This window comes from Macrotis lagotis, chromosome 4 (assembly GCF_037893015.1).
Source record: "Macrotis lagotis isolate mMagLag1 chromosome 4, bilby.v1.9.chrom.fasta, whole genome shotgun sequence".
NCBI classification, from domain to species: Eukaryota; Metazoa; Chordata; class Mammalia; order Peramelemorphia; family Peramelidae; genus Macrotis; species Macrotis lagotis.
In genome coordinates, this window is record NC_133661.1 from 205873927 (window position 1) to 205887012 (window position 13086).

General features: G+C 39.2%; 1 protein-coding gene across 2 annotated transcripts in view; it reads left to right on the forward strand.

Annotated features, from left to right (window-relative positions):
* Window positions 1-12639, forward strand: part of TRIM69 (tripartite motif containing 69) — a 64241-nt gene extending 51602 nt beyond the window's left edge. For both annotated transcript variants that reach the window (XM_074235299.1, XM_074235298.1), the window contains one exon: window positions 12032-12639. In XM_074235299.1, coding sequence (XP_074091400.1) covers window positions 12032-12597 — 566 coding nt within the window. In that variant the 3' untranslated portion in view covers window positions 12598-12639. The remainder of the gene's footprint in view (window positions 1-12031) is intronic.
* Window positions 12640-13086: the final 447 nt, after the last annotated feature.

Below are 13086 nucleotides of genomic sequence, written 5' to 3' on the forward strand. Positions count from 1 at the left end.
CTCCATTGCAGATAGCTCAAAATTGTCCCTGATTGTTGCACTGAAGGAATGAGCAAGTCCATCAGGGTTGATCATCACCCCATGTTGCTGTTAGTGTGTACAATGTTTTTCTGGTTCTGCTCATCTCCCTCAGCATCAATTGATGCAAATCTCTCCAGGCTTCCCTGAATTCCCATCCCTCCTGGTTTCTTTTTTTTTGGATATTTTCTTTTCTTTTTTTTAAATTAATTTTTATTAAAGATATTATTTGAGTTTTACAATTTTCCCCCCATCTTGCTTCCCTCCCCCCACCCCCCCACACAGAAAGTACTCTGTCAGTCTTTACTTTGTTTCCATGTTGTACCTTGATCCAAATTGGGTGTGATGAGAGAGAAATCATATCCTTAAAGAAGAGAAGAGAAGTCTAAGAGGTGACAAGATCAGACAATATGATATCTGTTTTTTTCTAAATTAAAGGGAATAGTCCTTGAACTTTGTTCAAACTCCACAGCTCCTTATCTGGATACAGATGGTACTCTCCTTTGCAGACAGCCCAAAATTGTTCCTGATTGTTGCACTGATGGAATGAGCAAGTACTTCAAGGTTGAATACCACTCCCATGTTGCTGTTAGGTTGTATAGTGTTTTTCTGGTTCTGCTCATCTCACTCAGCATCAGTTCATGCAAATCCCTCCAGGCTTCCCTGAAATCCCATCCCTCCTGGTTTCTAATAGAACAATAGTGTTCCATGACATACATATACCACAGTTTGTTAAGCCATTCCCAAATTGAAGGACATTCACTTAATTTCCACTTTTTTGCCACCACAAACAGGGCTACTATAAATATTTTTGTATATGTGATGTTTTTACCCTTTTTAAATCATCTTTTTCAGGGTATAGACCCAGTAGTGATATTGCTGGGTCAAAGGGTAATTACATTTTTGTTGCCCTTTGGGCATAATCCCAAATTGCTCTCCAGAAAGGTTGCATGAGTTCACAGATTCACCAACAATGTATTAGGGTCCCAGGTTTCCCACACTCCTTCCAACATTGTTTATCTCAGAGATGCTTTAGTTTGCATTTCTCTAATAAGTAATGATTTTGAGCAATTTATCATATGATGATGGATTGCTTTGATTTCCTCATCTGTAAATTGCCTTTGCATATCCTTTGACCATTTGTCAATTGGGGAATGGCTTGTTTTTTTGAAAATTTGACTCAGTTCTATGTATATTTTAGAAATGAGTACTTTGTCAGAAATACTAGTTGCAAAAATTGTTTGCCAACTTAGTATATTTCTTTTGATCTTGGTTACAGTAGTTTGTCTATGCAAAAGTCTTTTAATTTAATGTAGTTAAAATTACCTAGTTTGTTTTTTTTATTTTAACATTTTATTTGTTTTTCAATTATATAAAATAGTAATATGTACCCATCATTTTTTGCAAGGCTCTGAATTCTACAATTCCCCCCTACCCTCCCCACCCCCACAGAAGGCTGTCTGAAAGTCTCTACTTTTCACGCCATACATTGATGTAAATTGAATGTTATAAGAGTAAACATAACCCCCCCCCCCCCGAAGACGGGAAACCTTAAGATGAGAGAGAGAGAGAGAGAGAGAGAGAGAGAGAGAGAGAGAGAGAGAGAAAATGTACTTCAGTCTATGTTCAGATTTCAATGGCTCTGTCTCTGGGGTGAGGTTGCTTTCTTTATTGTAAGTCCACCAGAGAAGCTGCTTCAATATTTTTCCAGTTGCTATTACTAGCTGTACCTCCACTCTATTTCTCCCCACTCTCATTTATTCTATTCTCTCTCTCCTTTCATCCTGGCCCTGTCCAAAAGTGTGTTACATCTGAGTACCCTCTCCTTCGATCTTCCCTCTCTTCTATCACCTATTCCCCCTTCCCTCCCCCCATTCCTCCTCATCCTGTCCCTTTCCCTCCCATCCTTCTCCAGGGCAAGACAGATTTCCTCACCCTACTAAGTGTGTATGTCATTTCCTCCCTGAGCCATTTCTGATGAGAATGAAGGTCCACTCATTTCCCATTGCCTTCTCCCCCACCTCCACTCCATTGAAAAAGCTTTTTCTTGATTCTTATGTTAAATCTCTCGGCTTCTTCATCTCCTTTTCCTTCCTCCCAGTACTTTTCCCCCATCGCCCATTGACTACATCCCTTTGCCACACCATACCATTATATTCCATTCCTTCTTATGTCCTGTCTATATATGCTCCTTCTAACAGCTCTTATAAATGAGAAAGTTCATATGAGTTATCAATATCTTCTTCCTATGCAGGAATACAAACAGTTCAACATCATCAAGTTCCTCTTCCACTCCATCCATGGTTCACCAGAGTCCTGTAATTGGAGATCAAATTTTTTGGTCAGCTCTGGTCATCTAGATAGGAAAGTTTGAAAGTCCCCTGTTTCATTGAAACTCCATCTTTTCCCCTGAAAGAGGATACTCAATTTTGCTGGGCAGTTGATTCTCAATTATAAACCAAGATTTTTTGCCTTCTGGAATATCATATCTGCCCTACAAGCCCTTAATGTAGATGCTGCCAGATCCTGTGTAATGCTGACTATGGAGCCTTGGTAGTAGTTGAATTGTTTGTTTCTGTTAGCTTTTAGAATTTGCTCTTTGATTTGGACGTTTTGAAATGTGGCTATAATATCCCTGGAAGTTTTTCTTTTGGGATCCCTTTCAAGGGGTGACTGGTGAATTCTCTCAATTTCTATTTTACCCTCTGCTTTTAGGATCTCAGGGAAATTTTGCTGTATTATTTCTTGAAAAATGAAGTCTAGGCACTTTTATTGGTCATGACTTTCAGGTAGCCCAATAATTTTTTTATTAAAGATTTTATTTGAGTTTTACAATTTTCTCCCAATCTTACTTCCCTACCCCTACCCCCACCCCACAGAAAGCAATATGTCAGTCTTTATTTTATTTCCATGTTGTACATTGATCCAAATTGAGTGTGATGAGAGAGAAATCATATCCTTAAGAGACAAAATGTATAAGAGATAACAAGATCAGACAATAAGATATCTGTTTTTTTCTAAATTAAAGGGAATAGTCCTTGAACTTTGTTCAAACTCCATGACTCTTTCTCTGGATACAGATGGTATTCTCCATTGCAGACAGCCCAAAATTGTCCCTGATTGTTGCACTGATGTAATGAGCAAGTCCATCAAGGTTGATCATCACCCCCATGTTGCTGTTAGGGTGTACAGTGTTTTTCTGGTTCTGCTCATCTTGCTCAGTATCAGTTCATGCAAATTCCTCCAGGCTTCCCTAAATTCCCATCCCTCCTGGTTTCTAATAGAACAATAGTGTTCCATGACATACATATACCACAGTTTGCTAAGCCATTCCCCAATTGAAGGACATTTACTTGATTTCCAATTCTTTGCCATCACAAACAGGGCTGCTATGAATATTTTTGCACAAGTGATGTTTTTACCCTTTTTTCATCATCTCTTCAGGGTATAGACCCAGTAGTGGTATTGCTGGATCAAAGGGTATGCTCATTTTTGTTGCCCTTGGGGTGTAGTTCCAAATTTCTCTCCAGAAAGGTTGGATGAGTTCACAGCTCCACCAGCAGTGTAACAGTGTCCCAGATTTCCCACAGCCCTTCCAACAATGATCATTATCCTTTCTGGTCATATTGGCCAGTCTGAGAGGTGTGAGGTGGTACCTCAGAGAAGTTTTAATTTGCATTTCTCTAATAATTAATGATTTAGAGCAATTTTTCATGTGGCTTTGGATTGCTTTGATCTCCTCATCTGTGAATTGCCTTTGAATATCCTTTGACCATTTGTCAATTATAGCCCAATAATTTTTAAATTATTTCTCCTGATCTGTTTTCAAGGTAATTTGTTTTTCCAATGGGATATTTCGCATTTTCTTCTAATTTTTTACTTTTTTTTGGAAGAGTTTTATTTCCTCCTGATTTCTTGCAAAGTCATCAACTTCCTTTAGTTCCATTCTTCATTTGAAGGAGTTATTTTCTTCAGAGAGATTTTTTTATCTCCTTTTCCATCTGGCCAATTCTGCTTTTCAAGGCATTCTTCTCATTTGCCTTTTGTTTTGCTTTTTTTCATTAGGCCTAAACTGGTTTTTAACATATTCTTTTCTGTAGCATTTTTCTGAATACCTTTCACAAAGCTGTTGATTTGGTTTTCATGATTTTTCTGCATCTCTCTCATTTCTCCTTCCAATTTTTCCTCCACCTCCCTCAGTTGCTTTTCAGTCTTTTTTGAGCTCATCCATAGGCCTGAGCCCACTTTCTATTTCTCTTGGAGGCTTTGAATAAAGAAGCTTTGAGTTTGAGGTCTTCTGAATCTTCCATGGGACCAAATTAGTTTTCTATAATCATATTCCTCTTTTTCTGTTGTTTGTTTCATTTTCTCAGTCTAAGACTAATTTACTGAACTTCCAAGGCTTTAGGGCTTTTTTGGGACACTGCACTGGGACCTTTATTCCTCCAAGATCTTATGCTTTCTTGACTGTGCTTTCATATGTAGATGACCACTGGCACTTCCCTCTGCTATGGAGCTGTGAGGAGGCTCCTTGTCCAGCTCTCTTAGTATGGAAGCCCAACCTGCAAGAGCTGAGTGTGGGCAAATAGCTGAGTCCTGCCCCAGGGAGAGCAGAGAAATTTCTTTTTCTTTTTTTAATTTTTTATTCTCATTCTGTACAAATGTTTTTTTTTACATTAATAAAATATTCTTGTTTACAAGTAAATCAAATACCCCTCCTCCCCCATGAATATAGATAGACTTGCTTGGGCAAAAAAAGTAAAGGGGAGAGAAAAAATTAAAATAAAAAAAAATAATAGTAATAATTGTAGGTATGGCCAGGTGGCGCAAAGGACGAAGCACCAGCCCTGGAGCCACGAGCACCCGAGCCCATATCCAGCCTTGTAAACCCAACAATCACCCAGCCATGTGACATGCAAGCCACCTGATCCCCACTGCCCTGCAAAAAACAAAAAGAAGAAAGATAAAAAGACCCAAAATAAAATAAAATAGTAATAATAGTAGGGGTGGCTGGGTGGCAGACAGAGCATTGGCCCTTGAGCCAGCAGCATCTGGGTCCAAATCCGGCCCCAGACACCCAAAGATCACCCTGCTATGTGGCCCCAGGCAGGCCATCCAGCCCCACTTGCCCTGCACCCTCCCCCAAACAATAATAACAAAAAATGTGCTTGAGTCTTTGTTCCAACACCAACAACTCTGTCATGGGTGGATCTCATTCTTTATGATAAGTCGATCATAAAAGTTACTTCCATATTTTTCCACCGTTGCCATTGGTGATCGCAACTCCCTCCTTTCTTATTTCTCCACTACCATGTACTCTATTTTCTCTCTCCTTTCACTCTGACTATGCTGTAGGGTCATTGACTGGCTCAGCAGACAGATCCCTGGTCTTGGGGCCAAGAAGCCCTGAGCCCCCATACCAGCCCTTAGGCCCAGAATCCACCTGGCCCTATGGTCCTGGGCAGGCCTTCCAATCCCAGCCCCTTGCAAGAAGTAAGAAAGAAAATGTGTTATATCTGACCACTCTCCCCCCATGGTCCATCCTCTCCTCCTTTAGTCACATCCCCACCCCTTCCCCCTGCTCCCCCCCTCCTTCTTACTCCAGATGTCTATACCCCATTGAGTATATATATATTGTTTCCTCTCCTAGCCATCTCTGATGAGAGCAAAGGTTCCCTCTTTCCCCCTTGCCTCCCCCCTTCCATATCATTGCAATAGCTCATTGTAATAAAAAAAATCTTATGTGAAATATCTTGGACTATTCCCCTTCTCCTTTTTCTTTTCTTTTCTTTTTTTTTAAGTTTTTTTTTTTTGCAAGGCAAAGGGGGTTAAGTGGATTGCCCAAGGCCACACAGCTAGGTAATCATTAAGTGTCTGAGACCGGATTTGAACCCAGGTACTCCTGACTCCAGGGCCAGTGCTTTATCCACTACGCCACCTAGCTGCCCCCCTTCTCCTTTTTCTTTCTCCCATTCCATTTCCCTTTTTTTCTATTGACTCCATTTTTACACCATATTTTATCTTCGAATTCAGCTTTCTCCTGTGCTTCAACTATAAAAGCTCCCTCTACCTGCTCCATTAACTGAGGTTCATATGAGTATTATCAGTGTCATTTTTCTATGCATTTTTCTATGCAGTTCATCCTCATTAAGTCCCTCATATTTCCCCCCTTTCCTCCAATCTCCATGCTTCACCTGAGTCCTGTATCTGAAGATCAAACCTTCTGTTCAGCTCTGGCCATTCCAAAAGGAACATTTGAAATTCCCCTGGTTCATTGAAAGTCCATCTTTTTCCTTGGAAGAGGACATTCAGCCTTGCTGGGTAATTCATTCTTGGCTGCATTCTAAGCTCTTTTGCCTTCCGGTATATTGTATTCCAATCCCTATGAGCTTCCAGTGTAGTTGCTGCTAAGTCCTGTGTGATTCTGACTGCAGCTCCACGATATTTGAACTGTGTCCTTCTGGCTGCTTGTAATATTTTCTCTTTGACTTGGGAGTTCTGGAACTTGGCTATAATATTCCTAGGGGTTGCTTTTTTGGGATCTCTTTCTCGGGGGGGGGATCGGTGGATTCTCTCCTTTTCTATTTTGCCCTCTGCTTCTAGAATATCAGGGCAATTTTCCTGTAGTAATTCTTTGAAAATGATGTCAAGGCTCTTTTCCTGATCATGACTTTCAGGTATTCCAATAATTTCTAAATTATCTTTCCTAAGTCTGTTTTCCATATCAGTTGTTTTTTCAATGAGATTATTTCACATTTTCTTCTAATTTTTCATTTTTTTTTTGTTTTGAAGTATTGATTCCTGATTTCGGATAAATTCATCAGTCTCCCTGAATTCTATTCTTTGTCTGAAGGATTTGTTCTCCTCAGAGAGTTTTCTTATCTTTTTTGCCATCTGGCCAATTTTGCTTTTTAAAGCATTCTTCTCCTCAATAACTTTTTGAACTGTTTTATTCATTTGACCTAAGCTGGTTTTTAGCATGCTATTTTCTTCAGCATTTTTTTGGATTTCCTTGACTAAGCTGCTGACTTCATTTTCATGTTTTTCCTGCATCTCTCTCCTTTCTCTTCCCAGTTTTTCTTCCAACTCCATCATTTGATTTCCAAAGTCTTTTTTGAGCTCTGTCATAGCCTGAGCCCAATTTCTGTTTTGCTTGGAGTCTTTAGATACAGGAGCTTGTGCTTCCTCATCTTCAGACTGAGTATTTTGATCCATGGGCTCATTTGCAAAATATTTCTTAATAGTCTTCCTTTTGTTTCTCTGCTTGCTCATTTTCCCAGCCTGGGCCTGGTTTCGGGTGCTTCCTGAGCTTTTGGGACACTCCCACAAGGGTCTCAGTGTGTGAGGCTCTGTCTTCCCTCCTGGTCTGTGAATGACCATAAGCACCTCCCTCTGTCATGCGGCTGAGGTGGGGGGGCCCTGCTGTTCTACGGGGGGGCCTAGACTGGGATCAGGATCTGAATGTGGTCAGAGCCCCAGAGTCCTGTTCCAGGGGCAGAGGACAGAGCTCTGCAGTCTCTCTCTCTTCACTCCCCTCCCTCAGCTCAATGGGCTCATGCCCTGGGGGCTCCTGCTTACCGGCTCCACCTGCTTCTGTTTCCAGGTCTGGGCTGCAGAAAGACCAAGCTGCTCCCTGTGTGCCCTGGGGGCTGGGCTCCACGTGTGCTCACTCTGGCAGAGGTCCCCCACTGTTCCCCCACTTTGTGCCCGGTGCTTCCCAGGGTGCAGCTCAGGAGACACCCCTGCTGCTGTGAGCTGGGGCTCCCAGCGCCCTGGGGCTGCCTCCGGGAGGCTGAAGTTCTTTCCCTCTGGCAGGCTGCCCCTCCAGACCCGGGGAGCAGAGCCTTTCTGCTCTTTTCCAGGTTACCTTGAGTAGGAGAACTGCCTCACTGGGTCCCTTTGTGGGTTCTGTCTCTCGAAAGTTTAGAGTCCTTAGCTGATGAGTTTTATGAGAGAGCTCCTAAGACTGGATCCCTTCTTGTCGCCATCTTGGCTCCTCCCCACTAAGGAGGCTTCTCTGGGGGGTCACCAGGACCAGCTTTGTGCCCAGCGCCCGCTCAGACACAGGCCCGAGACTGAGCCAGGAGGACTTCTGCCCAAACAGGAAGTGGGGAAGGAAAGATTTCTTCAATCTCCCCCTACCCCACTACTTTCTGTGGGCTGCAGGCTGGCTTCCCTGATTCCTGCTACAGGTTCTCACTGCAGAGTTGTTCTGAGGTCCTTGCTCCTGCACTCTTGTACAGCAGAGTTCTCCCACCACCCCTTCAAGCTGTTCCTGGTGATCTCTGGGCTGTGGCCTCGGCTTTTTTCCCAATCCATCCAGTCCTTGTAAAACACACCTTTTCTGTGGACCTTCTCAGTTGTCTTGGATTGGGAAATTGTATCACTTTCTGTGGGTTCTGCCCTTCTAAATTTTGGATAGAGTCATCATTTGACAGGTTTTAGAGATTTTTTGGGAAATTCTGCCTTCATGCTGCCATCTTGGCTCTGCCAAAAAAAAAAAAAAAGAGAGAGATTCTTTAAGAGAAAATCACAATTCTAAATTAAAAAGAGGAAAAAAAGTACCAGGTATTGAGGGCACAAAGACAAAAGCAAAGCGGTTCCTTTCCCTCAAGAGGCTTACTTATATGTACCATATACTTTCTTAATGGAACTATAAAATGCCATCATAATTTATTCAATCAATTCTCCAGTTGTTGGATATTTTTTTATTCCATCTTTTTTTAATTTTTATTTTTATTGAATTTTACAATTGTTCTACTAATTTCACTTCCCTCTCCCCCCACCACAAAAAAGCAGTTTGATAGTCTTTACATTGTTTCCATTCTATACATTGATCAAAATTGAATGTTGAAAGAGAAATCATATCCTAAAGGAAAAAATACAATATAAGAGAAAGCAAAATTACATAACTTTTCTTTTAAATGAATAGTCTTTGGTCTTTCTTTCTTTCTTTCTTTAGATACAGATGGTATTCTACATCACAGATACCCTAAAATTGTCTCTGTTGCACTGATGAAATGAACAAGTCCGTTGAGATTGATTATCACCCCCATGTTGCTGTTATGGTGTACAATGTTCTTCTGGTTCTGCTCATCCAACTCAGCATCAGTTCATGCAGATCCTTCCAGGCTTCTCTGAATTCCCATCCCTCCTGGTTTTTTTTTTAGGTTTTTTTTTTGTTTTGGTAAGGCAAATGGGGTAAAGTGGCTTGCCCAAGGTCACACAGCTAGGTAATTATTAAGTGTCCGAGATCGGATTTGAACCCAGGCACTCCTGACTCCAAGGCCAGTGCTTTATCCACTATGCCACCTAGCCATGCCTCCTCCTGGTTTCTAATAGAACAATAGTGTTCCATAACATACATATACCACAATTTTTTCAGCCATTCCCCAACTGATAGACATTCACTCAATTTCTAATTCTTTGCCACCACAAACAGGGTTGCTCTAATTTTGTATAAGTGATGTTTTTATTCTTTTTCATCATCTCTTCAGGATATAGACCCAGTATTGGTATTGCTGGATCAAAGGGTAGGCATATTTTTATTGCCCTTTGGGCATAATTCCAAATTGTTCTCCAGAAAGGTTGAATGAGTTCACAGCTCCACCAACAATGTATTAGTGTCCCAGATTTTCCAAATCCCTTACAACATTTATCATTGTCCTTTCTGGTCATATTGGCCATTCTGAGAGGTGTAAGGTGGTACCTCAGAGAAGCTTTAATTTGCATTTTTCTAATAAGTAATAATTTAGAGCAATTTTTAATATGACTATGAATCACTTTGATTTCTTCATCTGTAAATTGCCTCTGCATATCTTTTGATCATTTGTCAATTGGAAAATGGTTTGTTTTTTTATAAATTTGACTCAGTTCTCTATATATTTTAGAAATGAGTCTTTTGTCAGATATATGATCTTCTCAAGTTGTCAATATAAATTTGAATTAAATATTAAGAATTCCTTTTAAGATAGAATGTCCCAAACAGACATAGGATTTCTCTTTTCCTGAGATGTCTGTATGAATTCCCAAATTCCTATTATGGTACTATGTATAATAAAAACTAAAAAAGCCTCAACAAAAAACTTAAAAATTTTTTTTGATAAATTTTCAGTTCTGGGCTGTCTTCCTCCCTCCTTCCCTATCCTACATTAGAGAAAGACAGCATTTGACACATATATTGACAAACCACATGAGTTTTGGTCCTAATAAAGAATTAAACTACATGTATTAACCTCCAGGTGGTACTCTTATAAGGAACAAATGGAATTTGGTCAACTTCCTTCAATTTGGTCTTAAGAAAGAATAAACAGAAGTTAGTTTACATGTTTATTAGCTTCTAAGCTCTGCAGCCAAATGCATATGCATGTAGGTCTGGCTAGGAATCAGATTCTGGGACACATATTTATAGAAAGTAGACAAACAATATAAAATTATTGGTAGCAATCAATGGGATGTCACAGCATACATTTGTTTCCTTTCCTGATTCAGGAGGTCTGCTTCATGTCAGGAATTCCATTGAAGAGTGAGGAACACTTGACTCAGGATGTCAGGGCCTTATCAGATCTAGACTTCAACTTCTTTCTCCTCTTTCTGAGATGTTTGTGGCATCCTATGACAGTTGGATATAATGGAGTTTTATAGTTGTTTTCAGAAAGATAATTAGGCAAGGTTCTTGTTTTCTAAGAGAAGCTTTACACTCAGAGCTATAATTGTTATTAGATGGAGAGAAGCAGACTTTGACAATATATACATACTCACGTACACAAACCATACTCTCTACAGAAAGAACTGATAAACAGAAATATGCAGAGAGGTGAATAACATCTTCCTACAGTTACTTTGTAGTTTATTTGCATATGACAATACTCAGAATAACAAGTCATTACTATATTTTTATTTTTCCAATTTTATGTAAAAATAATTTTTAACATTCATTTTTCTAGGATTTTGAGTTCCAAATTTTTCTCTTTCCCTCAATCTCCTCAAGACAAGTACTCTAATAATATAGGTTATACATGTATAATCATGTTGGTTCATAATTATTCTTCAAACAGTATTGCTGTTATTATATACATAGTGTTCTCTTGGTTCTGCTCATTTCACTTCATTATTTTATTCAAGTTTTTCTATGTTTTTCTAAAATCAACCTACTCTTCATTTCTTACATCACAGTAGCATTCCGTCACAATCCTATACTACAACTTTTGTTTAGTCATTTTCCAATTGATATGTATCCCCTCAATAACCAATTCTTTGCCATCACAAAAAGAGCTGCCATAATTTTTTTCCTTTTTCCCCAATTATCTTGGGAAATATTCCCATCAGTGATAATATTGAGTGTCAAAGAGTATACACAGTTTTATAAAATTCTTTGGGCATAATTCCAGATTGTACTCCAAAATGGTTATCCATTCAGCCAACAGTGTCCAATTTTTCTGTACCCTTGCAACATTTGTCATTTTCCCTTTCTATCATTTTAACTAATCTGATATGAGGGGATCATCTCAAAGTTGCTTTAATTTGTATTTCTCCAATTAATAACTATTTTTAGAGTATTTTTATATGCCTAAATATAGCTTTTGATTTTTTAATCAAAAAACTGTCTTTTCATATCCTTTGGCTATATGTTAATTTGGAGAATGACTCATATAGAGAACTTTGTGAAATTTATAAAAATATATTTGAGATGAGACTTTATCCAAGAAACTGTCTATAAAATTTCCTCCCCCATTTTCTGCTTTCCCTTTAATCTTGTCTATATTGATTTATTTGTACAAACCTTTTTAAGATAATCAAAATTATCCATTTGTATATCATAATGCCATCAATTGTTTATTCATAAATTTGAATAGGTCTGAGTAACTTCCCTAATATTGTTTCTAAATGTGTATGCCATATTAAGAGGGGAAATGGTGTTTTTGTGCCATTTTGCTAGTGAGGTTAGTTAGATTCACATCTAGCCAGCTTTCTTTTTTCCCTTGAACTCAAACTATTTTTTTCTTTTTCCTAGGTCTTTCTCTGATAACTCTGGACCCCAAAACAGCTCACCCAAATTTGGTAATATCTGAAGATCAAACCAGTGTGTGGCATGGTGATGTTAAGCAGCTGATTCCTGACAATCCAGAGAGGTTTGATTCAAGTGTGGCTGTGCTTGGCTCAGAAGGCTTCACCAAAGGAAGATGGTACTGGGAGGTAGTAGTAGTCAAGAAAACCAAATGGACAGTGGGAGTGGTCAAAGAGTCAATAAATCGGAAGGGCTGTTGTCCTCTGACTCCTACAGATGGGTTCTGGCTCCTGAGGCTAAGGAACCATGTTGAACTAAAGGCTCTAGATGTGCCTTCCTTCAGTATGGTGCTGAAATATAGCCTCAAAAGGGTAGGAATATATTTGGATTATGAGGGGGGACAGGTGACTTTTTATAACGCTGAAGATATGAATCACATTTATACCTTTAGCAGCACCTTTATTGACAAGCTATTCCCCTACTTCTGCCCCTGCCTGAATGATGCTGGAGATAACATAGAGCCACTGAGCATCATGCACCCCTTTGGTACAACAGGCTCAGAGAAGCAGTAATGCTTTGTTGGTTTAGATCTTTATTAAAGCTACTGATGCAGCTTCTTGGAGTCATGTCTCATTTCTTACTTTACCCTTCTGTCTCTGTCTTCTCACTTGAATGGAACCATAGTCAATAACTGGAGTAAAAAAAAAACCTTTCATATTAGGTTCTAGTTTTGCTATTTTAACTTGATAATTGTAATCATAAAATATCAAAGCTAGAAGGGACTTCAGGTCATATGGTCCAATCCATTCATTAAAATAAATACATAATGCATACAAATTCCAGAAAAATGAACATAAAACTCTGACTTGAAGATCTTTAGTGACAGGAAATTCTAATATTACCTCTTGAGGTTGCCTATTTAATATATCTAATTGTTGAGAAGTGTCTCCTTATGTTGAGGCAAATTTGCTCAGCTGGTTTTCAAAGTGTCCATCTCATTTTTAGGTTTTATATGATGTAGATCTTAATATCTTTTTAACATAGTTTTTAATTTTTAACAT